General features: G+C 33.6%; 2 protein-coding genes across 2 annotated transcripts; one reads left to right on the top strand and one right to left on the bottom strand.

Moving 5' to 3' along the window:
- Positions 1 to 9,520, bottom strand: LOC123542448 (uncharacterized). The gene is made up of 3 exons (XM_045328318.2): positions 9,135 to 9,520; positions 5,114 to 5,288; positions 1 to 1,250 (listed from the first exon to the last, which is right to left on the bottom strand). The coding sequence occupies exons 1-3, from the start codon at positions 9,420 to 9,422 to the stop codon at positions 1,099 to 1,101; spliced, it is 615 nt and encodes a 204-aa protein (XP_045184253.2). The 5' UTR covers positions 9,423 to 9,520; the 3' UTR covers positions 1 to 1,098.
- A 4,879-nt stretch (positions 9,521 to 14,399) lies between these two features.
- Positions 14,400 to 24,027, top strand: LOC123542038 (uncharacterized). Its single transcript, XM_053531314.1, has 5 exons — positions 14,400 to 14,592; positions 15,567 to 15,751; positions 17,115 to 17,272; positions 18,417 to 18,595; positions 23,539 to 24,027. Exons 1-5 carry the CDS (start codon positions 14,400 to 14,402, stop codon positions 23,583 to 23,585), a joined length of 762 nt encoding a protein of 253 aa, XP_053387289.1. The 3' UTR covers positions 23,586 to 24,027.
- The last annotated feature ends 1,467 nt before the right edge of the window (positions 24,028 to 25,494 follow it).

The following is a 25,494-nucleotide window of genomic DNA, read 5'->3' as shown; positions in this document are numbered from 1 at the left end:
GATCCATCACAGAATAACTTTATTTTAATGTCTTTTCATGATTATAACTACAGAATATGTATATATAAATTGCATGATACAAGTATCTAGCTACATATTTACAATGGCATATATTAGGTCAAGACAATGTGCTCAAGGTATCCGATCCACAAATAAGCAAGTTCTATATAGCATTCAAATTAACACTTGTCAAATATCATTTCCTGGTATGCTCATATATTTTTGTATCAATTTAAAGTGTATTCTCTATTGAAAAAGGATATATAAATCATTTGACAAAAATAGATAGATTTTTTTTGAATCTATAGTTTTTAATGATTTTTAACAGAAATCCGGTAACTAAAGTGTCAGATTTAAAATTTTGCTGTCAAAAGACATGAGTGTAGTGATTTGTGCGTTTTATTATGGTCAACTTATTTACTAATTCTTGTTCAGCAGTCACAACTCCTTCAAATGTTACAAAAAAAAAGGCATCGAAATGTTATCTATTGTTGGATCGGATATCTTCATTGCATTATTGTAGAAATATACACAATCTTTGAGGTATTTAGTAAAGTTTAGACCATATTTTAGTTCTACAGTCACTGTGTAAGATTACTGAAGCAACATTTTCATTCAACATAATTGTTTTAAATTCTAAAATCATTTTCCGAAATTGTGATTCTGTCCCATTTTTACAACGGGAAAAAAACATTTTTGGCCATAACATCGGCATTCTTACAGAGATTTTAATTGTTTTTGAAAATAATACTATCACCATAATTTTTTAGAATGACGAATAGTGTATCTTTGTGAAAAAAGCCGCTATACGGAAACAGACCTTCAGTGCCTGCAATATATTCCAGACTCCGGTATATACCGGATTCAAGGGATTGGAATGAAGAGTATCTTTAATGTAAATGTTTTGTAACTATGGTAAATCTAAACCTAACCCAAAGTCATCATAACATACAAATTAAACACTAAAAGCGTGCGGACACGCAATAATTTGCGTATTTTTGTCGTGCGCTCCAATGATGACCACTTCCTGTCATGCGCAGAACGGCCGCTCCAGGTCTGTAGTGAGCGACATCGTTTACGGAACAGTGATAGAAATATTTACTCTATGTTTCGACTTTCACAAACAACAGCGGCATTTAAGTCGCAACTCCGAAATATGGAATCCTCATACTCTCTCCTGAAGCACAGGCAATTGTTTTCTTCTTTGACACCAAGCCATATGTATGCATTTATATACATCTCTGCCATTGCTGGAAACAAAAACAGGAACATGAAAATAAGCAATTTTTGTTTTGTTTTGTTTTTTATTCATATACAGACGCTTTATTTTATTCATATACAGACGCTTTATTCTATTCAAATCCGTCCTGACTTTTGTATTTCTAATTGAATTAGGCCTAAAAATTCTTTGTTTCCGGTAACATGCTGAAAAAAAAAATTAGGGTATACGAGGTCGTTTTTTTTTCTTTTCTTTTTTTTTTTTTTTTTTGTTTTGTAATTAAGTGAGACTTTTCGGAAATAATTTTTGTATCAAAAATTGAATACAAATAAGGTGATTATGCTTTTAGAGAGTCAGTAAATTGATTTCAAGCATCACTGACCATGTTTAAAGCATAAAAACTGCAGTTTTACAATTTTTTTGTGTGAAAAAGTTGAAAAACATAATTTCTTAAGCCATAATTCATTTAGGGTCGGGCCAAAAATTTAGGGTAGGTCGGGATACCGGAAACAAACATTTTTTTACCCCTTTTAGTAGGTAAGGGTAACTAGACGGTATCCATATACTATATCAATACATTACTACTGCATTCAGTGGTATATGCATATACTATATCAATACATTACTACTGCATTCAGTGGTATATGCATATACTATATCAATACATTACTACTGCATTCAGTGGTATATGCATATACTACATAAATACATTACTACTGCATTCAGTGGTATATGCATATACTACATAAATACATTTACTGCATTCAGTGGTATATGCATATACTACATAAATACATTGCTACTGCATTCAGTGGTATATGCATATACTACATAAATACATTGCTACTGCATTCAGTGGTATATGCATATACTACATAAATACGTTACTACTGCATTCAGAGGTATATGCATATACTACATAAATACGTTACTACTGCATTCAGTGGTATATGCATATACTACATAAATACATTACTCCTGCATTCAGTGGTATATGCATATACTACATAAATACATTACTCCTGCATTCAGTGGTATATGCATATACTAGATAAATACATTACTACTGCATTCAGTGGTATATGCATATACTAGATAAATACATTACTACTGCATTCAGTGTTATATGCATATACTATATAAATACATTACTCCTGCATTCAGTGTTATATGCATATACTATATAAATACATTACTCCTGCATTCAGTGGTATATGCATATATTATATAAATACATTACTCCTGCATTCAGTGGTATATGCATATACTATATAAATACATTACTACTGCATTCAGTGTTAAATGCATATACAATGTACTATATAAATACATTACTACTGCATTCAGAAGTATATGCATATACTATATAAATACATTACTACTGCATTCAGTGGTATATGCATATACTACATAAATACATTGCTACTGCATTCAGTGGTATATGCATATACTACATAAATACATTGCTACTGCATTCAGTGGTATATGCATATACTAGATAAATACATTGCTACTGCATTCAGTGGTATATGCATATACTAGATAAATACATTGCTACTGCATTCAGTGGTATATGCATATACTAGATAAATACATTGCTACTGCATTCAGTGGTATATGCATATACTATATAAATACATTGCTACTGCATTCAGTGGTATATGCATATACTATATAAATACATTGCTACTGCATTCAGTGGTATATGCATATACTACATAAATACATTGCTACTGCATTCAGTGGTATATGCATATACTACATAAATACATTACTACTGCATTCAGAGGTATATGCATATACTACATAAATACATTACTACTGCATTCAGTGGTATATGCATATACTACATAAATACATTACTCCTGCATTCAGTGGTATATGCATATACTACATAAATACATTACTCCTGCATTCAGTGGTATATGCATATACTACATAAATACATTACTCCTGCATTCAGTGGTATATGCATATACTACATAAATACATTACTCCTGCATTCAGTGGTATATGCATATATTAGATAAATACATTACTACTGCATTCAGTGTTATATGCATATACAATGTACTATATAAATACATTACTCCTGCATTCAGTGGTATATGCATATACTATATAAATACATTACTACTGCATTCAGAGGTATATGCATATACTATATAAATACATTACTACTGCATTCAGTGGTATATGCATATACAATGTACTATATAAATACATTACTCCTGCATTCAGTGGTATATGCATATACAATATACTATATAAATACATTACTACTGCATTCAGAGGTATATGCATATACAATGTACTATATAAATACATTACTACTGCATTCAGTGGTATATGCATATACAATGTACTATATAAATACATTACTACTGCATTCAGTGGTATATGCATATACTATGTATATGCATATACTATATCAATACATTACTACTGCATTCAGTGGTATATGCATATACTATATCAATACATTACTACTGCATTCAGTGGTATATGCATATACTATATAAATACATTACTCCTGCATTCAGTGGTATATGCATATACTATACCAATACATTACTACTGCATTCAGTGTTATATGCATATACTATATAAATACATTACTACTGCATTCAGTGGTATATGCATATACTATATCAATACATTACTACTGCATTCGGAGGTATATGCATATACAATGTACTATATAAATACATTACTCCTGCATTCCGTGGTATATGCATATACTATATCAATACATTACTACTGCATTCAGAGGTATATGCATATACAATGTACTATATAAATACATTACTACTGCATTCAGTGGTATATGCATATACTATATAAATACATTACTACTGCGTTCAGTGGTATATGCATATATTATATAAATACATTACTACTGCATTCAGTGGTATATGCATATACTATATAAATACATTACTACTGTATTCAGTGTTATATGCATATATTATATAAATACATTACTACTGCATTCAGTGGTATATGCATATACTATATAAATACATTACTCCTGCATTCAGTGGTATATGCATATACTATATCAATACATTACTACTGCATTCAGAGGTATATGCATATACAATGTAATACATAAATACATTACTACTGCATTCAGTGGTATATGCATATACTATATAAATACATTACTACTGCATTCAGTGGTATATGCATATACTATATAAATACATTACTACTGCATTCAGTGTCATATGCATATATTATATAAATACATTACTACTGCATTCAGTGGTATATGCATATACTACATAAATACATTACTACTGCATTCAGTGTTATATGCATATACTATTCTACTTTTTCAAGTACGAACTTTGGTCTAATAAATTTTCAAGAAAACAAAATCAAAATGTATACTGATATTGAATATCTCCTTTTTTCAAATAATTTTCAACATGTGCAGTCATTTATTTTTCAAGGTCTTGCCTATTCGTGAAAGTGCATTAAATAAATTAACACATTTATTTCGTAAAATGATAGCCAGTTATTCATAATATATATAGAATCAAAATCGACCAATAAGAGGCGAGACTGGTAGTAAAATCCAGTTGTTAATAACCTTTGGTCCAAAGCCGTTGTAACATTTCAAACATAAGGTATTGGACCTGTACTGAATTTCGAGTATTTCCGTGCGGTTACATATTCTTCGTATAAAACTTCGGCATTCTCCGTCTAGTTGCTCATACAAGCTTCATCAGCAGCCGGAAAATTCCGAAGTAGTATCGGGATATTACGTAATGTCACGTAAATAGCCGATTGTCATTACGAGGCCATTACCTTAAAAATCAAATAACTGAAATAATTCTTCAGTACTTTTCTCAGTAATTTGAAATTGAAATATTGTAATGTTTTCACCTGCATCAGATAACAAGTCTGTTATCTCCTGATCAGTTTCAAGTGTTGCCAAGTTTAAACCAAGAGCGTGACAAAAATCCAATGCCTCTTGATAGGTAAGGACGTTATCTGTTTGAAACAAGTTTTGGATGTGGTGGCAGTGTGCTCCAGTCATGTGACCAAGTCCGCATGGAAGCTAAATATAGAAACAAGACACTTACTGCTTGTGCATCAGATCAAATTTACCAAAATATTCTATTGTTAAAATGACAGTCTTGTTGTGCTTATATACAGTTACAATAACTGAAGTGTATTCATCAATGCTAACAAGGAAATTCATTGATGCAAGCATCAAAGACGCCGCCAAGTGTTGTGTCTGGAGTACATTTACTGCAATATGAGAAACCACCTAATCATTACTTTATTTAGTCTGACTGGCTACAAGTTATCAACATTAGCACATAAAACAATATATGTTATAAACTGTTTAAAACATGAATAATAAACATGATAGAAAAGTTTTACCATGCAATACAAATCCTCTACCTGCAATGACATTAACATTGCGAGTAGGTGGTCCCTTTACATACAAAATTAAAGTAATTATTTCACTAACTAAGGTCACCTCCTGTGAAAAGTTCTTATATGCTGGAGCGTGTGTATGAAGTTTCACAGAAATGCAGTTTGTTGGGAAATGAGGAAATGTTGAAATTATTTCAAAGTTGTGGTTCACAGAAACCATTATTTTTATTATCATGTAATGTAATGAGTGTTTTCTATTTACTGATGAAGTTTTATGGACCTTAGTCACCTACATTATAGATTTCAGAATGCAGATTATACACAGCAATTTACTGTTTCCGTTGCCAAAAACAACCAAAAATTTTGTCCAAGAAAAGAATGATATAACATAAATAATCTCTATATTGCCCCTATTCACAAAGCATGAATCTTTCTTATATACTTTTGAATATCATAGAATTCATTTTTTTTTCGGACGAACGATAAACTTGAAGTCCTCGTTGAACTGTAAGGTTACTAGGAGTATGTCAGTGTCTAGATTCAAATCTGATATTACAAGAAATTTAGCAAGCGTAATAACCCACTGCCAAAGTGTAGAAAATATTTCAATGAAAATGTTTGTTTTTGGGGTTTTTTTTTTTGTCAGGAATAGACAAATACAAAAACTATCTATTAAATTAAAAACAAAAAAGAAAAAAAGAAGCAAGTAACAAGATATAATAAAACCAGAGCAACTGACTAGTCATATAAGATCTATGAACATATAAATTCAACAAGGAATTCTATTTTAAAGTCACTGATGCTTTGATAAGTTATGGTCCCATGGGTTTTGATATTTCGATCTAACCACATTTAAAGAAGTATTAACTTGTCACTGACAAATTCAGCCAAATGCTCTTTAGCCTATTGCACACCTTAGTTGACAGTGTATATCTGTAAACAATGAGTAGATCTATATGACACATAAGCAAAAAAAAAAAAAAAAAAAAAAAGGAAGAAAAAAGAAGAAAAAAACAAACAAAAACAAATAGAAATAGGAATTTGCAAAAGTGTGCGCATCACTGTACCTATCAACAAAGAAAATAAGACAAAAGGTTAAAAATAAGTTAACAGCGGCACTTCCTTCGTTCATTTCAACATATCTATGCTTATTGATTCCTTTATTTACTTTGTAAATACGTTGTTTTTTTTTCAAGGAATTTTTATGCAGGCAAATTGTAATTTTCCATAATTTATTTTTAATATTCTCTTCGAAGTTTACTGCAAGATTATTGTAAAATACACGAACGCTCCCTTGTCCAGGCGATTCACGCATTGCTTCGGTGTGTTCTATTTATAGAAAATGAGATAGGTAAGTAGTCATGCTAAGACTTGACTTACAGAGTAACCTCCCATATCAATAAATCGGATCAACATTTTTGACGAAATTGTAAATAAAAAAATATGTTCTGCTCTACAAATAAGGAGAGGAAAGACAGATAGCATTGTTTTAAATCACATAATAAGTTGCATTACATACATTTTTTATGTTTTCTTTTTGCCATTTTTTTGTTTATTCACTAAAATGTATTGTGCAATATCGTTGATCCTTTTACAAACTATTTACTGTGTTCAGTTTATCACTCCGAAACTATTCATTACCATCTTTACAGGGTCCGAAATAAAAGTGTATCCCATATACTCGACACCGCCTTCAGGGCGGCGTCGAACAAGAGAAGCCAGCTGACAATTCTCACCATTTTAGAAAACTCTCACCTTTATTTAACCTTTAGCATGCTAGATAAATTGTCGTCTGCTGGAAATGTCATCTGCTAAAATTGTAAAGTTCATTCAATTTGCTCCAGAATTGGAAGAAATATTGTCAGAGTAGCAAACAGCTTGGAACCTGATTAGATCGGCGTCTGATTTGGTTCCAAGCTGTTTGCAAAGGCTGTTAAATCCGCCTGCAGCAGGCTAAGGGTTAATGAAATAATTATTTAAAACTCAATAAAAGAAACGACGAGCATTTTTTTTCAATTATTAATTAATTATGATCTTTTTATCTAAGTAACAAAATAAAAACAAGCACAAAATGAATATTTCTGGATTTTATTAGAAATTAAAGAAGCGCTCAGTTGCATTTTAGATGAATGAAAAAAATATGGACCCTCATAATAAAATTCCGCAATAAACAGATATCATTGTTCAAAATACACATGATTTATTTATACATAAATTATCCATTATTTTTAAAAAAGGTGCCTGAATGCATTTTATTTATTTATTTATTTATTTATTTATTTATTTATTTATTTATTTATTCTAAATGAAGCAATAATGAGATATAATTGTTTTAAAGCTTGATCGATTAAAAAGATAGATATGCCCTTTGTTTGTTTAGTCCCAGTTTAATCGGGCTTTCTAAACTCGTTATGAAAGTGAGAACTGGTTGACTATAAAGGTGAAAAAAATATCACATGCAATCTATGTACTGCACAGTAGCTATACAGTAGCTTAATATGATAAACAGAAGCAAGTCTATCAATCGTCCAGTCTTGTATATTGGCTCTTACCGCCAATACGCAGACCATAGGCCACATACCTTGCATACCAGAATCAGTGTCTTTAAGGTAGTGTTGCATGTTCAGAGAAAACATTTCCACAATGTAGAATTTGATTAAAGCACGATTTTTCAAAACTTCAGAATACACTAAGAAAATTCGGCAAATAAAATGATAGGGCCGTGTGCTCAATGTTTTGCTAGAAAAAAAAAACTTCACACAAGTTTTCATAATGCGAGTCTCTGGGAAAATCACAATTTTGATAACATTTTCGCGAATAGCATTCAACGTGGATTTTAAAGAAAGTTCTCACAGTCTTAAATAAACATTCGGCCTATAATATGGTTAAATAAAATGCAGAAGTAGATATATTTTTTTAGGATTTTTTTACCATCATGCTGTGTTCCGCTTCTCAATCAGGAATAAGGCATTTTTAATATTTCAGCTGGCTTACGGAAGGTCCGTGGTTCTACTCAGGTGTCCACCCGTGATGAAATAATGCAGGGAGGGGCACCAGGAGTTTTCCTCCACCACCAAAATTGGAATGTCGTCATATGACTAATATATGTAATTGTGTCGGTGCGACGTTTTGAAAAAAAAAAAAAAAAGTTCTTTCCTAGCTATTGGCTTTTTCAAACGCAATTATTTCATAGGACATAACTTGTAGTCTTTTAAGAATAAGCTATTTATTCAGTTTTGGAACAAATCTGTCTTATTTTTATTCGGCTGGGATTCTAAGAATATCCGAATAGTTAAAATAAATCTACTTAAAATCGTGTCCAGTTAGGTGTGAATAATGTGTATAAAATGAATAGAAATAGTAAATAAATCGTAAATAAATGAATAAGCATTAAGTGTGGTCAGATACCAATTCTCATGATTTGTTAAAAAAACAAACATTTTGACGCTAACCGGTCGCACCATTGTGCGCAACGTCATACAAATGTAAAAAATAACAACAACAACAACAAAATAGCAACCTTTTCAAACACTTTCCATCCTGTAGCCTGCTGAAGGCGGAACTCCTGGGACATCATTTTAATCGAATTTATCTCACAAACTGACGTAACGTCGTTGTAGTTAACAGACGTGCAGTTTTCGTCTTTTGCGCAAATTAAGCAACACCGTGATTCTGTAAGCCTCAGATTACTTTGCAAAGGCACGCCTTGAATCATCCGCACATCTGGCAACGCCCTAAACTGCATTGACCCAATAACACTCACAATGCCCAAAGCTAAAACTGTAAAACGAATAAAGAAAACTGCCATGTCTATGCGTCGCGTCTCCTTCAATACAGCACGGCTATAATGTTTTCCTGCTTTGCTTTTAGGAATAAAAAGGTTCAAACCCACTCTCTCACAATCAATTCTCGGGTATGACGAACTAGTCCTTCTTGTTTACTAAACCGAAAACCCTCAGTTAATTACGTATGAAGTATTAATTAGCGTACACTCAACGCCTCATCTGCGCGTTTGAAACCAATGAAGCACATATTTGTTGTTGTTTTTTTTCGGATATATAGTCACGAGTCATCAACGTCATCGTTTGAAAAGAATGTCAAATATCCATTAAAGTTGTAACGCCACTAAGGATGAATTAATTTGCCAGTATTTCCAAATGATAAAGGGTTAATTATCAAATTAACTAAGGCCTTCGAGTTTGTCGTCTAACTCGTGGTTTAATATCTAAGCATCTGAACGACGAACCGTGATAAATAACATGACAAATCACAAGAAGACATTGACTGTTTTTTATTCTTACATGTTCGTTGAAGTATGTTGGTAAAACTTTGCTGGGCTTCATTTATTCGAGCAGTAATAAACCGGACGTCATGGGGCATTTTGACGTCAAACTTGACGTGATATAGAGAATCCATCATTGGTCTTCGGTTAAGATCAGAAAATCCCAACCCGAGGGCGCACCGCTCAAGTCTTAAACGAGGCTGAGCCGAGTTTAAGACTTGAGCGGTGCGCCCGAGGGTTGGGATTTCCGATCTTCACCGAACACCAATGTTGGATTCTATTTCTCACTTACCACAACAGAAACAATAAAAACAAGGATAAAAATATGAAACTACTTAAAACGCGGGAAATTGGCGTACGTAAGCAGAAGTGACGTCGTGATATTTCAGTGACGCACAATAACAAAGTTCCGCTTTAGTTTTATCGTTTGTAACGTAACGGTACGTTCTTATCATAAAGTAATGAATTTTGAATCGAGAAATACACTATAAGGAACGGAGAGAAAAGATAAAGGTACCTGATTTTTAATTATTTTACATAAATAATATGTATATTCAGCGCATGAAGGAGTCCGTCACAGGAGTGTGGGATAACCCATGTGAGATAAGATTTTCCAGCACTTCTAAAAATAGAGATTTTTCTGTCCGATAAGTGAGAAAACGCTGTCTTACCGGTCCGCGGGTCAACTGTTGTTTATCGCAAAAATCTTTGTTTCTGTTAAAACACGCTTACGCTAAAATAACGTCACGTTAACGTGTGATGACGTCTATGTTGTTTTAGCGTCCAAGAATTAACGCTACTATATATGTTTTCTACTGTTTTAGATTAAGGGCATATTGGAATCTAAAAAATGTATTGAAAAATCGTGTTTCAATTACTTTCCAGTACCCCTCTTAATGACATCTGTTTATGTTAATTCACACTCTTTTCGAAATTGTTCGATTAAATGCATTGCTTCTAAACTCTTATATCTTAATTAATCTTACGTAACGATACTATTTATTTTAGATATGTAAATTATTATTTGTTTTGTTGAAATATGTCATTGTTTTTCTTTTCTTTCATATAATACTGTATTCATGTATAATCAGTTATGCCATGAAAAATATGTAATTGTACCGATATGGAGAGGACAACCGTAATCTGACATAGCTTTCTGTCCAATTCCTAACTAATGTTCTGTAAATATTTCATGTATTACTGAAACAAAATATGTTTAAACTAAAATCGTGTTTTATCTAAATTAATACACTCAAAATCGGTTCTAGGAATAATTCACTCGGGCTACGCCCTCGTGAAATTATTCCACAAACTTATAACCTTTTTCAGTGTATTAATAACGTTAAAACACGTTTCTTATATATATTATTTTTTTAAATATACAGAGCTTGATCTCCTTTGTTTAACTGGAAATCAAATCGTGCCGTGTTAGAAGATAATTTCTACGTTGCAAAACTCCACCGGAAGTAGTGTCAAACATATAAGAAATAGCCTGTCCATTTTGGTGACTCATCCGTATCAAAATACTCGATGGTGTTAAATGTTATCGCTTGAAATACTAGAAGGTATTACATCTTTATTGCGTTTCGATGAAATATTTCGAGAAACACATACTTCTGAGAAGTATAATTGAGCCGCGCGATGAGAAAACCAACAAAGTGGCTTTGCGACCAGCACGCGCATCCGCGCAGTCCGGTCAGGATCCATCTGTTCGCTTTCAAAGCCTATTGCAATTAGAGAAACCGTTAACGAACAGCACGGATCCTAGCCAGCTGGTCTGGATCTATGCTGGTCGCAAAGCCACTATGTTTTCTAATGGCGCGGCTCAATTATAGATTTTATTAACTATCACAACAGCAATCTTGGATTCAGGGTTTTCTGGTCCTTTTGGATCATGGAGTCAATTCAGTAGATGTGTAATAGAGTTCCGCTTCAGCCGGTACTAGGGGGCGTGAGAGGTATTGCACATTTCATTACCTGTCATGAACAGACTCAATCAAACCGAGTTTGTTATCATTCTGTTTTGATTGCATTCTATGCTTCCAAGGAGTGGTTTACGGATTTTATTGTTATTACTGATGTGAAGTCCTTGAATAAGAGTTGGGACATTTTGAAAGAAAATGGTTGTTCATATTTCATTTGTTCTGACTTCAACATGTAATGACATGTAATTTCTGTAACTGCGCGCTTTGAATTTTGCATGACGTGAGGTATAGCACGAGCTTTACTGTCTTGCTTCAAGTATCACAAAAGAAACCGCCACATTTGATATCAGATTGAATGTTATTAACAAATGAATATCCAAGTATTTGAATACAAGTTGCAGGAGGAAGCTAGCTCAGTACAGATACGTGTGGTTTGCTTTCCATTTGTATCATAAAATGAGCCGCGCCATGAGAAAACCAACATAGTGGGTTTGCGACCAGCATGGATCCAGACCAGTCTGCGCATCCGCGCAATCTGGTCAAGATAAATGCTGTTCCCTAACAGGTTCTCTAATTGCAATAGGCTTTGAAAGCGAACAACATGGATCCTGACCAGACTGCGCGGATCCATGCTGGTCGCAAAGCCACTACGTTGATTTACTCATGGCACGGCTCAAATGAAAAGAACATTTCTGGATATAGATCCTTTAAACATCTCAATAGAATAGCCAAAAAAAAAAAGACCCGCCCACGTTCAATTTTAATTCGCCAGTCCGCCAGGCTATGAAATAAATATTTCTTTTCAAATGCCAGCAAAAGATTAAAAACACACTGAAATGAAATAATTATGGTGGCTTATTTAGGACATTTCGTTATGTGATGCTGGTATGCGTGCGGCTTATGTAACACATGTTGTCCTGATGCGCGCGAAATTTTGGAAGTTTTTTATGTCGTCTTGATCACAAAGCGAAACTGTCCACGCGACAAAACGAAACATTAATGTTTCGCTATGTCGCATTGGCGTGCGCGCGACTTATGTAGAACATTTCATTGAGTTCTCCTGGCGCGTGCGCAAAAGCGAGACATCGAAACATTTCATTTCATCTTGGCAAGTACGCCAGGGCACCAACACGATATCTTTATTGGTGGCACAATCACATCACAACGAAACTTCAAAAGTTTCGTCCAGGCACGTGGGCGCACGCACGCCATGATCTCAGAACAAAATGTGCTACATAAACCGCGCGAAAGCCAACGCGTCAGAACGAAATCAGCTACCATATACAAGGCAGGTTGTTTTGTTAAAGAAAGAAACAATTAACTTGAATAATGTATAGAAACAAACAAAAGCCACATGTGCCGCCCGTAAAAGATCTTTATGATGCACAGGAAATAAAAGTGTCAAACATGTATCTTTGTACAATACATAACCAATGGTGCGAACAGACCAACATTTTTTTCTCAGCTATTGTTCATTGATTATTCTCTAATATTTCAAAGAACAAATTAGTTTGAAACATGCATAATAAATGCGAACTATATATGACGGAACGTTTTTTAATTGCCTCATGAATGCATCTAATGAAACAGTCAACCATACGTAGCCTATAACACATTAGATAAAAGCACCGTATAAATCATTCATAATCTTCGTAATTACTATGGATTTTGTTTGCACATGGGCCACGTATCATATTTTGAGTTCTTACGAGGGCTGTTCAAAAATAACGTAGATTTTGACTCTAGCTTTTAATTATTTTATCGAAGCAAAGCAAGAAATACATCATCACCGGACTTACCCAGACACCGATTGTTGTTGTGTCGTCTGCTTCATTATTTTTTTTAATTTATACATCTATACGATATGTTGGATTGCTGGATCTTTTTTATTATTTTTATTTTTATTTTTACAAAATAGTGCAATGTATTCGAGCGCTGATGTCTAGTTTTGATTTGGTTCGTTACACACAGTCATAACGTTGGTAATTATATGTTGTTTGAATTTCAAAATGCAGTTAGCGGCACCATTACAAAATCCACCAGAAGCCATTATTGGCCTTTAGTAAATCATACACTACCTTAAAATCAGATCCATTCTGTGTAAATAAAGAGCAGTTAAAATAATCGAAATCATTGTTTTACTTTACTTGAAACGAAGATTTCTTCCGGAAACTTTTAACCCAATAATCGAGCTCCTAAAATGTTTGGTTTAAACAATATTCTTTTCCAAATATGCATTTCATTTAAAATGTTTAAACAAGGTAGCCATCATTTATCCATATGTAATTTGATATGAAAGGATCAGCCGAGAGTCAAATAATGCTGCTGACAATAAAATGTGTATCACAGTTAAAGGACTGTACGAAAGGAAACATTTGAAACTGAAACAACTGTTCTGTTCTGTTCTGTTCTGCACGTGAAACGTCACTGCCCAGTAAATGCTCAGAATGAAAAAGCACCAGATCTATGTACAATGAAGTTTGTTATAGTTCTACTTTACATGTGCACGGCGATACTTAATTGGCAGTATGTAAGCGGTACCTCAATCTCGGATGGTACGTACACAAAAATTGGACAAATGTTCATACAAGGAGTGTATAAGACGCTGCATGGTGTTACAAAATTGTACTGTTGTGGTATGTGTAGTAAGGATGACACATGTAAAAGTGTGAATTACCAGCGAGTCGCGAAGGAGTGTAAACTTGTTTCAATGCCTTTGTCTGCTTGGATTCCAACATATGACACCAACTGGGACGTTTACACAAAAATCGGTAAAATGTTTTGAAATTTTAATTACTATTTTATATAAGAAATAATGTATAAAAATTCATGTTTCAACGTTATTAACACGAAAAAAAGAGGTTACATGTCAGCAAAATGTATTAGTTTAAGTAAAACACGATTTACTATACATTGTTTCGATTCTATTGTATGCTCTTAATCTAAAACAATAGTGTGTAACCTACTTTTTTGACCAATCAGAGCGAGCGATTTTTCAAAAAAATGTGGTTTCTTATTCCTTAAGACCAATGCGACTGTAGCAATGATTTTCGAAGAGCGTCGACTGAATGCGCATGTGTACCAATGACCGCCCCTTCATCGTATTTCAAGGGAAGCCGACAGATTTTTGTTAGTCAAAGGCATGCCTAGGCGGAGAATCCGACACGACTGACTGCAATTCTGATTGGTCAAGTGTAGATTTCACACTATGTCAGATAGAGTCCATGAAGAGAATTCTTCGAGAAAAAGAAACCTCGGTCTGTCACTCCGCTACGCTCCGTTTCCCTCCCTGTCGGTTTCTTTTTCACGAAGAATTCACTTCATACTTAAAAAAGCTACATTTCACAAGAACGCAGTCCCCCAACCATACTCTTCAAAGAAAAAAATACTCCAGTGCATTGCACGGATGAGAAGTTGTATAGATCTATTCTACTTTTTCAGTTCTGCATATCTAAATGGACTTAGATCTACTTTCAAAAAAATCTTCACTAGACATACCATCGCTCAAGTTAGTTTTGAAGTTTTCTCATAATGAACATTGCTTCTCACACACACACTTCTTCAGCGGACATAACACATAGGTAGGACTACATTGAATCAGTAAATTCCATTCTGTTTATGTATTCAAACATTTCTTGCATGAATTTTTATATTTTTCAAACTTTTTCATACTCTTATGTCAATGGAAATGTGCTTTTTGATTGATTCCAATAATCGATTGATTCCAATAATCTAATAAACACAGGATGGACACTTCTGTTTCGAGGTACACGCGGTATTGGCGGGGATATCTACACAGCATGGACCAATGGTGATTCAGTTACAGAAGATGACGTCACCTGCATGACAACTGACGTAACTTCCTGTAATCAGCACTATAGAAATCCGATTGTGAATATGTGGTCGTCACTCGCAACTACTCAAATAAAGGTACATATCAATTTATTATTTCTGTATGCTGTATTTTCAATTATGCCTGCTTGAATTGTTTAGAACTTTTAGACTAACTTTTTAAGGGAAGTTGAATTATGATGGGGTTAGGCTAAAATAAGTGGTCGATAAAAGAAATCAATTATTGGGTTTGTAAGTGATCCTCCACGGAAATATGGGTCAGTATGATATATATGGGACTCGGCTTACGCCTCACACCCTATTTATCATACTGACCCCACATAATCAAATATCGGATAAGTAACACTTATGAAAATTAGTGGGGTCAGTATGATAAATAGGAGGCGAGGCGTTAAATAATATATGTGTCCCCGCTTTTCATGATACTAACCTCACATATTTCCGTAGGGAGTCAATAACAAACCCAATAAATGATTTGTTTTATCGAGCCTAAATCCACATTCCAGCATAAAGCTGCCGTTCTTGTCACTTTTCGAGATGTTTTTTTTTCTCAGGAGAGTTAACGTATGTTAAAGGAGAGATTCTCGCGCACACGTGCTGTTAAGACACCCTTTAATACATGCGCGTTCCGTGGCAAAGCGTAACGTCTTACGGCCCCAAAACGGATAATTCAAAAGAAAATGACGTCAAAGTGATAAAACAACAGTGATATTTCAGCGCATGTCATGGAGTTTTTGGAGACGTTGATGGACAATGTATTCATTTTTTTCGGATTTTTACACGTTTTTATGTTAGAAAAGCGTTAGCGCATGTTCATTTCTTGTTCTAACATCTACAGAGCTCCATAGGATACGTTGCGCTACTGAGCTCGGGCAACAACCGATCCCTCGGGGGTTCTGCAGATATTATAACATGAAAAAACATGCGTTATCCTTACATGAAAAATTACTGACTCACTACAGAAATATAGGGAGTCACCATATGTGACCACCTTTCAACACATGAAAATGCTAAAATCCTATGGGAGGGTCATTAAAGAACCAAATAATTGATAGTATTGTTAACCGATATTCTTTTTTTATATCGTTTTCAGAGGAGTGTTTTGACAGAAGAGTATTTAACGTGTTTTAACGGAAGGGTGCTGTTAATATACATTTTTTTTACGTTTGACACTGTAACGTAATAAGTGTGATGTACACACTGTGTTTGTGTGTTGCATGATATTAACACACAGTTTCAGTCTTCTTTGTTCAATAGGGAAATAAATTGGATTGTGGCAGAATTTGCGTTAACGCATATTCGTTTCATGTTATAACGTCTGCAGAATCCCAGCTGGGCTCTAAGGCACCAACCAATCCTCGGGACTCTGCAGATGTTATGATACGTAACAATACGTTATCCCTTCAATAAGACATTTCGTTTTTATCATATTATCTTACAGGTCAAATATGTGTTATACAAAAGTGAAGGAGAAGTTGCATACATCATTTTCAACGGAACTGGAAGTAACGCCACGTCTTGGTTTTCACAAGAAAACGTCTTTGAATCCACATGGGATAATCTTAAAAATGATACATACAACTATTTCTCTGCATCAGGGTAGGAATGTTTAACCATTACCCTGCTATTTTTCTAAAATGGACTGGTCCATTATTCAATTCGGGCAATACCATTTATTATTCAACATGTTCAAAGGGGATTTCATTTAAAATTTACTGACTGAATAGCGACCAGTGCAGACCATGATCAGACTGCACGGATGTGCAGGCTGATCATGGCCTGCACTGGTAGCAAAGGCAAAATCACTTGCCGCCAGCAGGCTAAAGGTTAAAGTATTGTAGTCATACAAGAACAAAACACCTGACAGAAATTTAATCTTAAGCCTGGAACGCCTTTGATTCATAGGAACATAGCAAACACATATGAACACCTCAGCTCACCCGACCCCGCCCAGCAACCAACCTACACCACTATTACTTGCAGATAGAATTATTCACGCTGAAACCACTACATTTCTTGTTGGAAGTAGCTGAGCATTTTATAGTTGTTTACAGTTTTGGAAAAAAATGACGTATATTGATTAATTATATGTATGTTTGTTCTTTAAAGACCCACCACAACCTAGTGACCTACTTTTTCCTCCCACATGAACTTCGATAATACTGGTATAATACAGCTATTCTACAAAATGACATTTGGACAGTTTAGGCCCTCCCTGAATTAATGTGTTTTCACAATTTCATCAGCAAACTTATCCAGACATTCTCATTTCATTATAGTTTTATAAACATAGAATAATAACTATCTTACACTATAGAAACAGTGTGGTCTAAACTCACCTTAATACATCAGTACTTTGCATACTACTACTACATTAATGTAACAATATATTTAGACATTAAACACATTGTCTTGGCCTTATATATGTCACTGCCAATGAGTAAGTAGAAACTTGTTATTTCTCATTTTCTTCATGCAAAGCATGTATAATTACCATCATGGAAATACAAAAGAATACAGTTATTTTGTGGCGGGTCTTTAAAGCCTGCCGATTTAAGTAGTAATAACAAGGGGAAATGTATATATGTGATCAATAGCGTCAATACATCATACGCATAGATGCTTTCAAATAATGAGAAGAATGCGTCTTCATTGATAAACGAGATCTCATTTGGTTGTCACAAGATTTAAGGAGATTTTACTTTTTCATGTGACAATTTGTTTTATTTTGTACACACTTAAGGTACAACAATACTAGACGATTTTATGCTAATCGGAACTTTGGAGGTTGTGATGTTGATACAGCGTATACTGTCACCATAGCAACACAGTTTATAAACTGTGACTTTGACGTACCAGAAACCGTCCCACAGTTTCTCTACTCAACTTCCGCAACGTATGGATACCCAAACCAAATGATAGGTAAATTGTTATTGTGGTTATGCAGGTATGGAATAAAAATTATCTTTCTGGAATAAAACTGATGTCCTTGTCACTTTTTGGGGGTGGTCTAACAGAAGAGAAAACGTATGTTAACAGAGAGATGCTCGCACTCGCGTGCTGTTAAGGGGACGCATATCATCAAGTTGCTACATTCACAGTTCATACAGAAACGAGGAAAGGGTGCATATTCAAGAAAATTGATGGTGGGAAGATAAAAATCATATTCCTAAATTGATATAATACTGATGGACACCTGTAATATTCAGTACTTTGTGGATAAGGATGTGGTACTATGAATGTAATAGGAAAACAGAGGTCTTTGTGAAAGTACATTCAACACAAAATATTAAGCTTTTGTATAAGGAAAAAAAACAATATTTTTATATTACCAGTGTAACAAATAATGTTGAAGGGATGAGATTTTCTTTCTAACGCACCAGGTTTGCTTAAACATGTAAAAATTTTACGCCACGTCATTTCAACTCGGGATTGACGCCATCTTTCTCACTGATAAAAAATGTAAACAAAAAAAATCAGAGTGGGATTAGCATTGCAAAGGCATAACAAGACATTCTACACAAAGAATACCCTAGAACAGGTATCTAAGATTCTACACAGGTCTGGTGGGTTAAATGCATAACGTAGATCACTTGAAATTGATCTTGAAAAGGTGGTTAATTTTAGTTTATTTATATGGTTTTTAATTTTCCCACGACTTCTCGGCGATTAAGGCTGAACACCACTAAATCCAGCTGTTCTTTATTTCATATAAAATCCACTCACTTCAAAACGGTTTTTCGACATTTTCTAGCATATCAGATTTTCAGAGACTTATATTCCCATAAAGAACTAGATCGCTACTTTAGAAAAACAAAAAGAAAAGTGGGTGTTAACTTTTATATAAGAAAACTACAGTTCGTTAAATACAACCCGCTGAATTTACTACTTTTCGCTTCTTTCAATTTCTCTTTTCGTGACATTAAATTCTTACGCCGCCATTTTTATCTAGCATGCGATAGGAACATGCCGATTTCATTAGAATGCAAAGTGATACATACTGAAGCGCGGTAGGGTAAAAGTAAGCACGTTGCTGCCGAGAAAATGCACTAGGAAAGGAAAAAAGATTAGTACTATTTATATTTGGACTACTTGTGATAGACCTGCGGAGGCTTACATTCTATTTGGTAGTGATCAGCCTATACTGCAAAAAGTATTACTGCGCTGGACGAACGGTAACTCTAATAAACAACGGGAGACAACTTAGGTGTCAGCACGTGTATAATATTTAAAAAAAATGTCGATGATTATAATTTCTTATCAAATAACTAGGGATGGCAACGAATATTCGAATATTCGTTCATGACACGAATATTCGAATACTGTTTCACTATTCGGAAAAAATATAAAATCAAAAGAAATAAATAAAAACCAAATGCAATAACCAGTATGTTCGTTTATCTAATTTACCAAAATTCGCTTTCATAGTAAATACACGTGAAAATGGCTTCCGTCGCTGTCAGACGTGTCACTTTGTATATAGCGTGCCGATATTGTACATCGCTATTGTGATGACATCGTACACTGTTGTAAGTACTGCTAATTACTTACCTTTAGAAATTTTATTAGTCCCCAACTGATGTAAATCTGTTACAAATCGCCATGTTTTCGGTAGGTGCGAACATGTAATTAAAATCATCAAGCACTTGAACTAATGACTCGGATTTCAATCAAAGTCGATTCAAGATGTATTTCAGTAAAGAAAAATGTCGAAAAGTGTTGTAAACAAGTCAAATGTGGTGAATATTATTTTTATGTAAAACGGATTCCTCTTGATAATAAATGCATTTTGTATGAAAAAAGTAGTAGATTCTACTCAATATTCAGACAGAGGGTAAAGTTAAAGCAAAATTTATCTTTTATAAGACGCCCCCGAGTGTATATCAAAATCCCCTTGATCAAAATCCCCTCCACTGAAAAATGACTGGGTGTTACAAAATCCCCTTCGCACATTTGCAGGGGGTATCATAATCCCCTCTGTGATTATTATTATAGATATATAGATATCAGTGCTCCAAATTATATCATGTTTGCTAAAGGCATTGTATTTACGTGCTTTATGCAATAGACTTTTAAGTTGTATATAGTTGTATTTGAACTTGATGAAAGAAGTAAAAATCACAGAGGGGATTATGATACCCCCTGCAAAAGTATGAAGGGGATTTTGTAACACCCTGTCATTTTTCAGTGGAGGGGATTTTGATCAAGGGGATTTTGATTGTCTCCCGACGCCCCCCACCCCCGTCTTAATTTTACACCTCGTTTAATTGAAAGTATTGTTCATGCTATTACGTGAATCTACTGTCAAAATGCAAGCAATGCCGCCTGTCTTTTTAAAGGTCCAATACTAAAGAAAGTGAACATTTTAATTTCTTTTAAAAAGCACAGAAACTATTTCATTTTATTGGAAAATGAAAGTTGGTATGTAGAAATTCGAAATAAATCGCAGTATATGTACAATTATTTTTCTATGAAGTATGAAGAAAGTTAAAAAGACCTGGGGGGTCATTCTGTCGATTCATTGAAATTTCAACATAATACACATACATTTCTTTGAGTTCCAAAGACCTTCTGTAAATTTTGACCTGCCAATCTTCATTATTTAGTGTCTTGCAGAAGTCTATGCACTGGCTATGAAAAAAATTGCCAACTCACTTTCCCTTAGTAATGGACCTTTAAAGTATTTCACGCGATCATCCGATAAGACCTGGGCTACTTGTAATATGAGTGGAGAGAACCTTACTTACGAGAGAGCTACATCCCTGTAAAAACATGTAAAAATAAGTAAAACCTAGCTATATAGATTATATGTAAATGGACGCAAATAACAAACATTTTATATTTAAAAAGATGAACAAGCAATGAGAACGATAAGTCGGTCTTAATTCGTCAATGTCTGAATTACTTCCGGTGTGAACGAAAGTAGAATTAATGCAGAGCGCTGCTATGGGTACGATAAATTCATAAGATTTTGAGTTAGTTTGTTGATCATTTGATGACCGAATATTCGAATATTCGTTCGGAAGGCTGACCGAATATTCGAATACCAAAATTGCTATTCATTGCTATCCCTACAAATAACGAATCCTATTCAGATATTCGTCTTTAATGTCAGAAAATTGTTAATTTCTATGGACATTTATCAAAAAATATTACTTACAGTGGACTATTTTGCGCATCGAACTCATTTCCGCTTTTAGTTGTGAGGCACTTCCGTTATACTTTTTGACAACAATAACAAAACACAAAATGAATCATAAAGTCACATATAAACCGAATGCTTCTTAGATCAGTGTTAGTGAAGTGTAGTTGTTGTTACAACATTATACTTGTTCATTACGTTATGAGATAAAGTTTTTCTTGCACTGCATAATCAATTAATTACGCTTAGATGATATTGCATTTACAACTTGCCTGACCCCGTTTTTTACGTGAATGACAGCAGTCTCGTGCAACTCGTGCAAACAGAGTTATGAAAAATATGGTGGAGAATTCAAAGACAAATCATAAATGGCATTAAACTGAGGATATTTGTATATTCGTCCAGTTTTGATCATTGACATTCCTGCTGTGTATTAGTAAGTTTTGTGAATAAGATTAGAATGTTACTTTTGCACATATACACATTGATTGGACCTCTCAACCAAATTTCATACCTTATTTTAGTGATTTTTAAGACAATACATTTTTAAAAGTTTGTTGAATGTGTTTTGATATTTAAGCGCATTGAAGTTCATGAATACCAGGTTGAAAATTAATAATGGAACCATTTCTAGGCCCTTATTGTAAGCCACTCAACTTCTGTAACAATAAATGTTTAATGTATTAAAGGGAATATACTCTTTTAATTTTGGAATGTGGCCTTCCTTGACCACCATATCTTTTCATATGCACTACTTTGTAAACAAACTTAATAATGTGTTTTGGCTTACATATGCAAAATGAAAATAAAGACAGTGTACTTATTTCACTTTTTTTCTTTAAATTAGAATCTGTAGGATATGGACATGGTAAAGCACTATTATTTTCGCACAAAAAAATATTAATTGTTGACTTTGAATGTACACAATAAGTCGTATGTAATTCAACAATAACTTTATTCTTCGAGTTGTTTTTTTTTTTTTTCATTTTTATTTTAGTGAGCAATCCTTTGTGTACTTATAACAGTTGAAACAGTATCCATTTCATGTACCAAAACTTTGCACTTTTTTGCAGGTAAATTTTATCATACCCCACCCACTTTTTTTCTAATTTCAAAGTCTGCGTTCCCTTAAAACACAGTTTATATATGTGCGTTCCGTGGCATAGCGTAAACGTATGACAGCCCCAAAACGGATAATTTAAATTGTAATGACGTCAGCGTGAAAAAAACATTCCCGCGAGTCTCCGATGACGTTCGTTTCGTGTTATAACATGTTCAGAATACCTCGGGATTCTGCAGATGCTATAACACGAAAAACACATGCGTTGTCCCTACAACGATGAATAATTTGATTAAACTTCGATTTCTTTTTTTTTAACTTCAGGACATACTTCGAACATCTGGCAAGTACGTTTTAAGATGCCATCATGTGCTTGAAATTTTGTGAGAATGATTCTTAAAAAATTAGGACCTCGTGCAATTTTTTTATACTGGGAGTATATGTTGAACTGATATTTCTAATGATATATTTGCGAATGTGCCTTCTCACAGATGTTAAATCAAATCTTATCTGTGATAAGGTCAAATAAAATGTATAGGTTCTAATGCTTTTGTGTATGAAACATGTTGACGTGACGTTTAACCCAGCAACTAGTAAGCAATGTAAGCGATTCTAGAGTTACACCATATCATTTATACTAATATTTTCGTATTCTATTGACAGGAATGGACAGAGCTGATGTGATGGCAATCTTCGTTATGATAGGATGAAAAATTAACAAAGTAACCACGTGACAACCGTGCACTGACATCAGGCGTACCTTTCTTTATGCAATTTAAGTTCGTGCCTAAATTTGTTGCTAGACCATATCCAGTACAAAGCATACAAAGATAATGTTCCTGAATATTTTTATATCAGAATCAAATAAGTTTTGTTCTAAGTATATCATCTTTTTCTTGCTACAATATAAAATTGTCTGACTTTTGTCAACATTTGTCTCTCAGACCATTTCTGAGTTAACGTTACTAAAATAAACTATAGGAGTGCCGTTGTACGTTTGCGTACATACGTGGTAATACATTTACACCCGCAACATCATTAAAACCAACCTTATGAATGTGTACGATGTGATGCTAATTCATTTTTTATTGTTTTATTATCATTATTATTTTCAATATTATTATAACTGTATCTTTTATCATTCTATATGTAATATAATATAATAATAATAATAATTATAATGATAATTTTTTTATTATTATTATTATTATTATAACATTAAAGTAATAGTTATTATCGACGAGAAATCTTTTTCACTGAATTAGAAACAATTTTTACAAACAATTACATTACAAGTATAAAATTGCTTAATGAAAAAATGTTTACAGTAAAATTGTTGAGAGGCATGTCTGAAAACGAGATAGAGTATTCGCATTACGGAAATATCGATTTGTTGCGGCTCTCATATGATTACATTATAGACTGTTTGCTTTTAATATCAGATAATTAGAATACTGAACGAGTGTAAAAAAAAAAAGACAGTAAAAATGACAAGGAAGAGCAGTAGAACACAGAACTAGCTTCTTGATATGTATTCTCAAATGATATAGTATTATACATTAAGGCATTTCTGTTGATAAGTCATCATGATTCACGGTATATATTACCTTTGTACTTTGATATACATGTTTGTTTAAGTTAAATTATGTTTGTAATATGCAACTGGCAATCTCCCGAGTGGAGGAAATAAAGAATCAGAATCAGAATCAGAATCAGAATCAGAATCTATATAATATCAAAATAATAATAATAATTATTATTATTATCATTCCACATTCACTGAAGAAAAATTAATTTCTTTCAACTCCACTGCACACCTCTTCATGGTCCAGTTGGGGTCCCTGCTGTGCTAATTGCCCTCTAATCAGTTACTGTTACATAATCGCTGATAAGCAGCAGAACTGATGGGAGTTGTATATTGGATTGGGGGGGGGGGGGGGGGGGCACTTATATAGTAGTGAATCTAGGCTTTTAATTAAGACAGAGACTGGAAAACGTGGTTTTATGCAACAAAAAACGCTACTTTTGACGAACCAGAGCATTCAACTTAAGTTTATAACAATGCAAAGTACTGTATTTTTAGAGCTGTGGGAGCCATTTCAATGCCATATAGATAATTATAATTACTGGTCTTGTATGAATATATTTAATTGTTTTATGTCAACTCATAATAAGAAAGGATTATACAACTTAGCAAACTATATTAAAGATTATTTTAAATTTAGAAAATAATACCATTGAAAATATGACTGTTTCTTGAAATTTGCATTATAATAATGTCATGTAAGTTACTTCAATTATTGTTTATAATGTTGAATTATTTATGTATGTATTGTCTTGTCTTTGCCATTCATGTTCTGTTTGTATATGACCAAAGGCATGTACAATGCTGATTGTCGATAAATTTAACTTGAAACCTGATAATTATTACATGCTCGTTTTTGTTCTAATATAGTATGTCAAGTTATGATGGAATCGCAAACGTCTATATTTATAGGTTAATTAGCTTTGAATCGAAATATATGTACGAGTTCTGCAGCGGAAATATTGCGCGACTTTACGAGCGCAAAATCATTTCGCTAAAGAACGAGTACGTTTCTTGAAGCGAAGCAAAAAATC

This window comes from Mercenaria mercenaria, chromosome 19, assembly GCF_021730395.1.
Source record: "Mercenaria mercenaria strain notata chromosome 19, MADL_Memer_1, whole genome shotgun sequence".
Taxonomy (NCBI): domain Eukaryota; kingdom Metazoa; phylum Mollusca; class Bivalvia; order Venerida; family Veneridae; genus Mercenaria; species Mercenaria mercenaria.
The sequence above is the reverse complement of the archived record's forward strand: the minus strand, read 5'-3'. Positions and strand labels throughout refer to the sequence as shown.

Coding starts and splice junctions, on each gene's coding strand:
- LOC123542448 (XM_045328318.2), bottom strand. CDS start 9,422: ATGGCAGTTTTCTTTATTCGTTTTACAGTTTTAGCTTTGGGCATTGTG. Junction 5,289..9,134: donor GATGGAAAGTGTTTGAAAAG/GTTGCTATTTTG, acceptor TTCTATATTTAG/CTTCCATGCGGACTTGGTCA. Junction 1,251..5,113: donor AGACTTGTTATCTGATGCAG/GTGAAAACATTA, acceptor TTTTGTTTCCAG/CAATGGCAGAGATGTATATA.
- LOC123542038 (XM_053531314.1), top strand. CDS start 14,400: ATGTTCATACAAGGAGTGTATAAGACGCTGCATGGTGTTACAAAATTG. Junction 14,593..15,566: donor GGACGTTTACACAAAAATCG/GTAAAATGTTTT, acceptor TAATAAACACAG/GATGGACACTTCTGTTTCGA. Junction 18,596..23,538: donor ATACCCAAACCAAATGATAG/GTAAATTGTTAT, acceptor TTCTATTGACAG/GAATGGACAGAGCTGATGTG.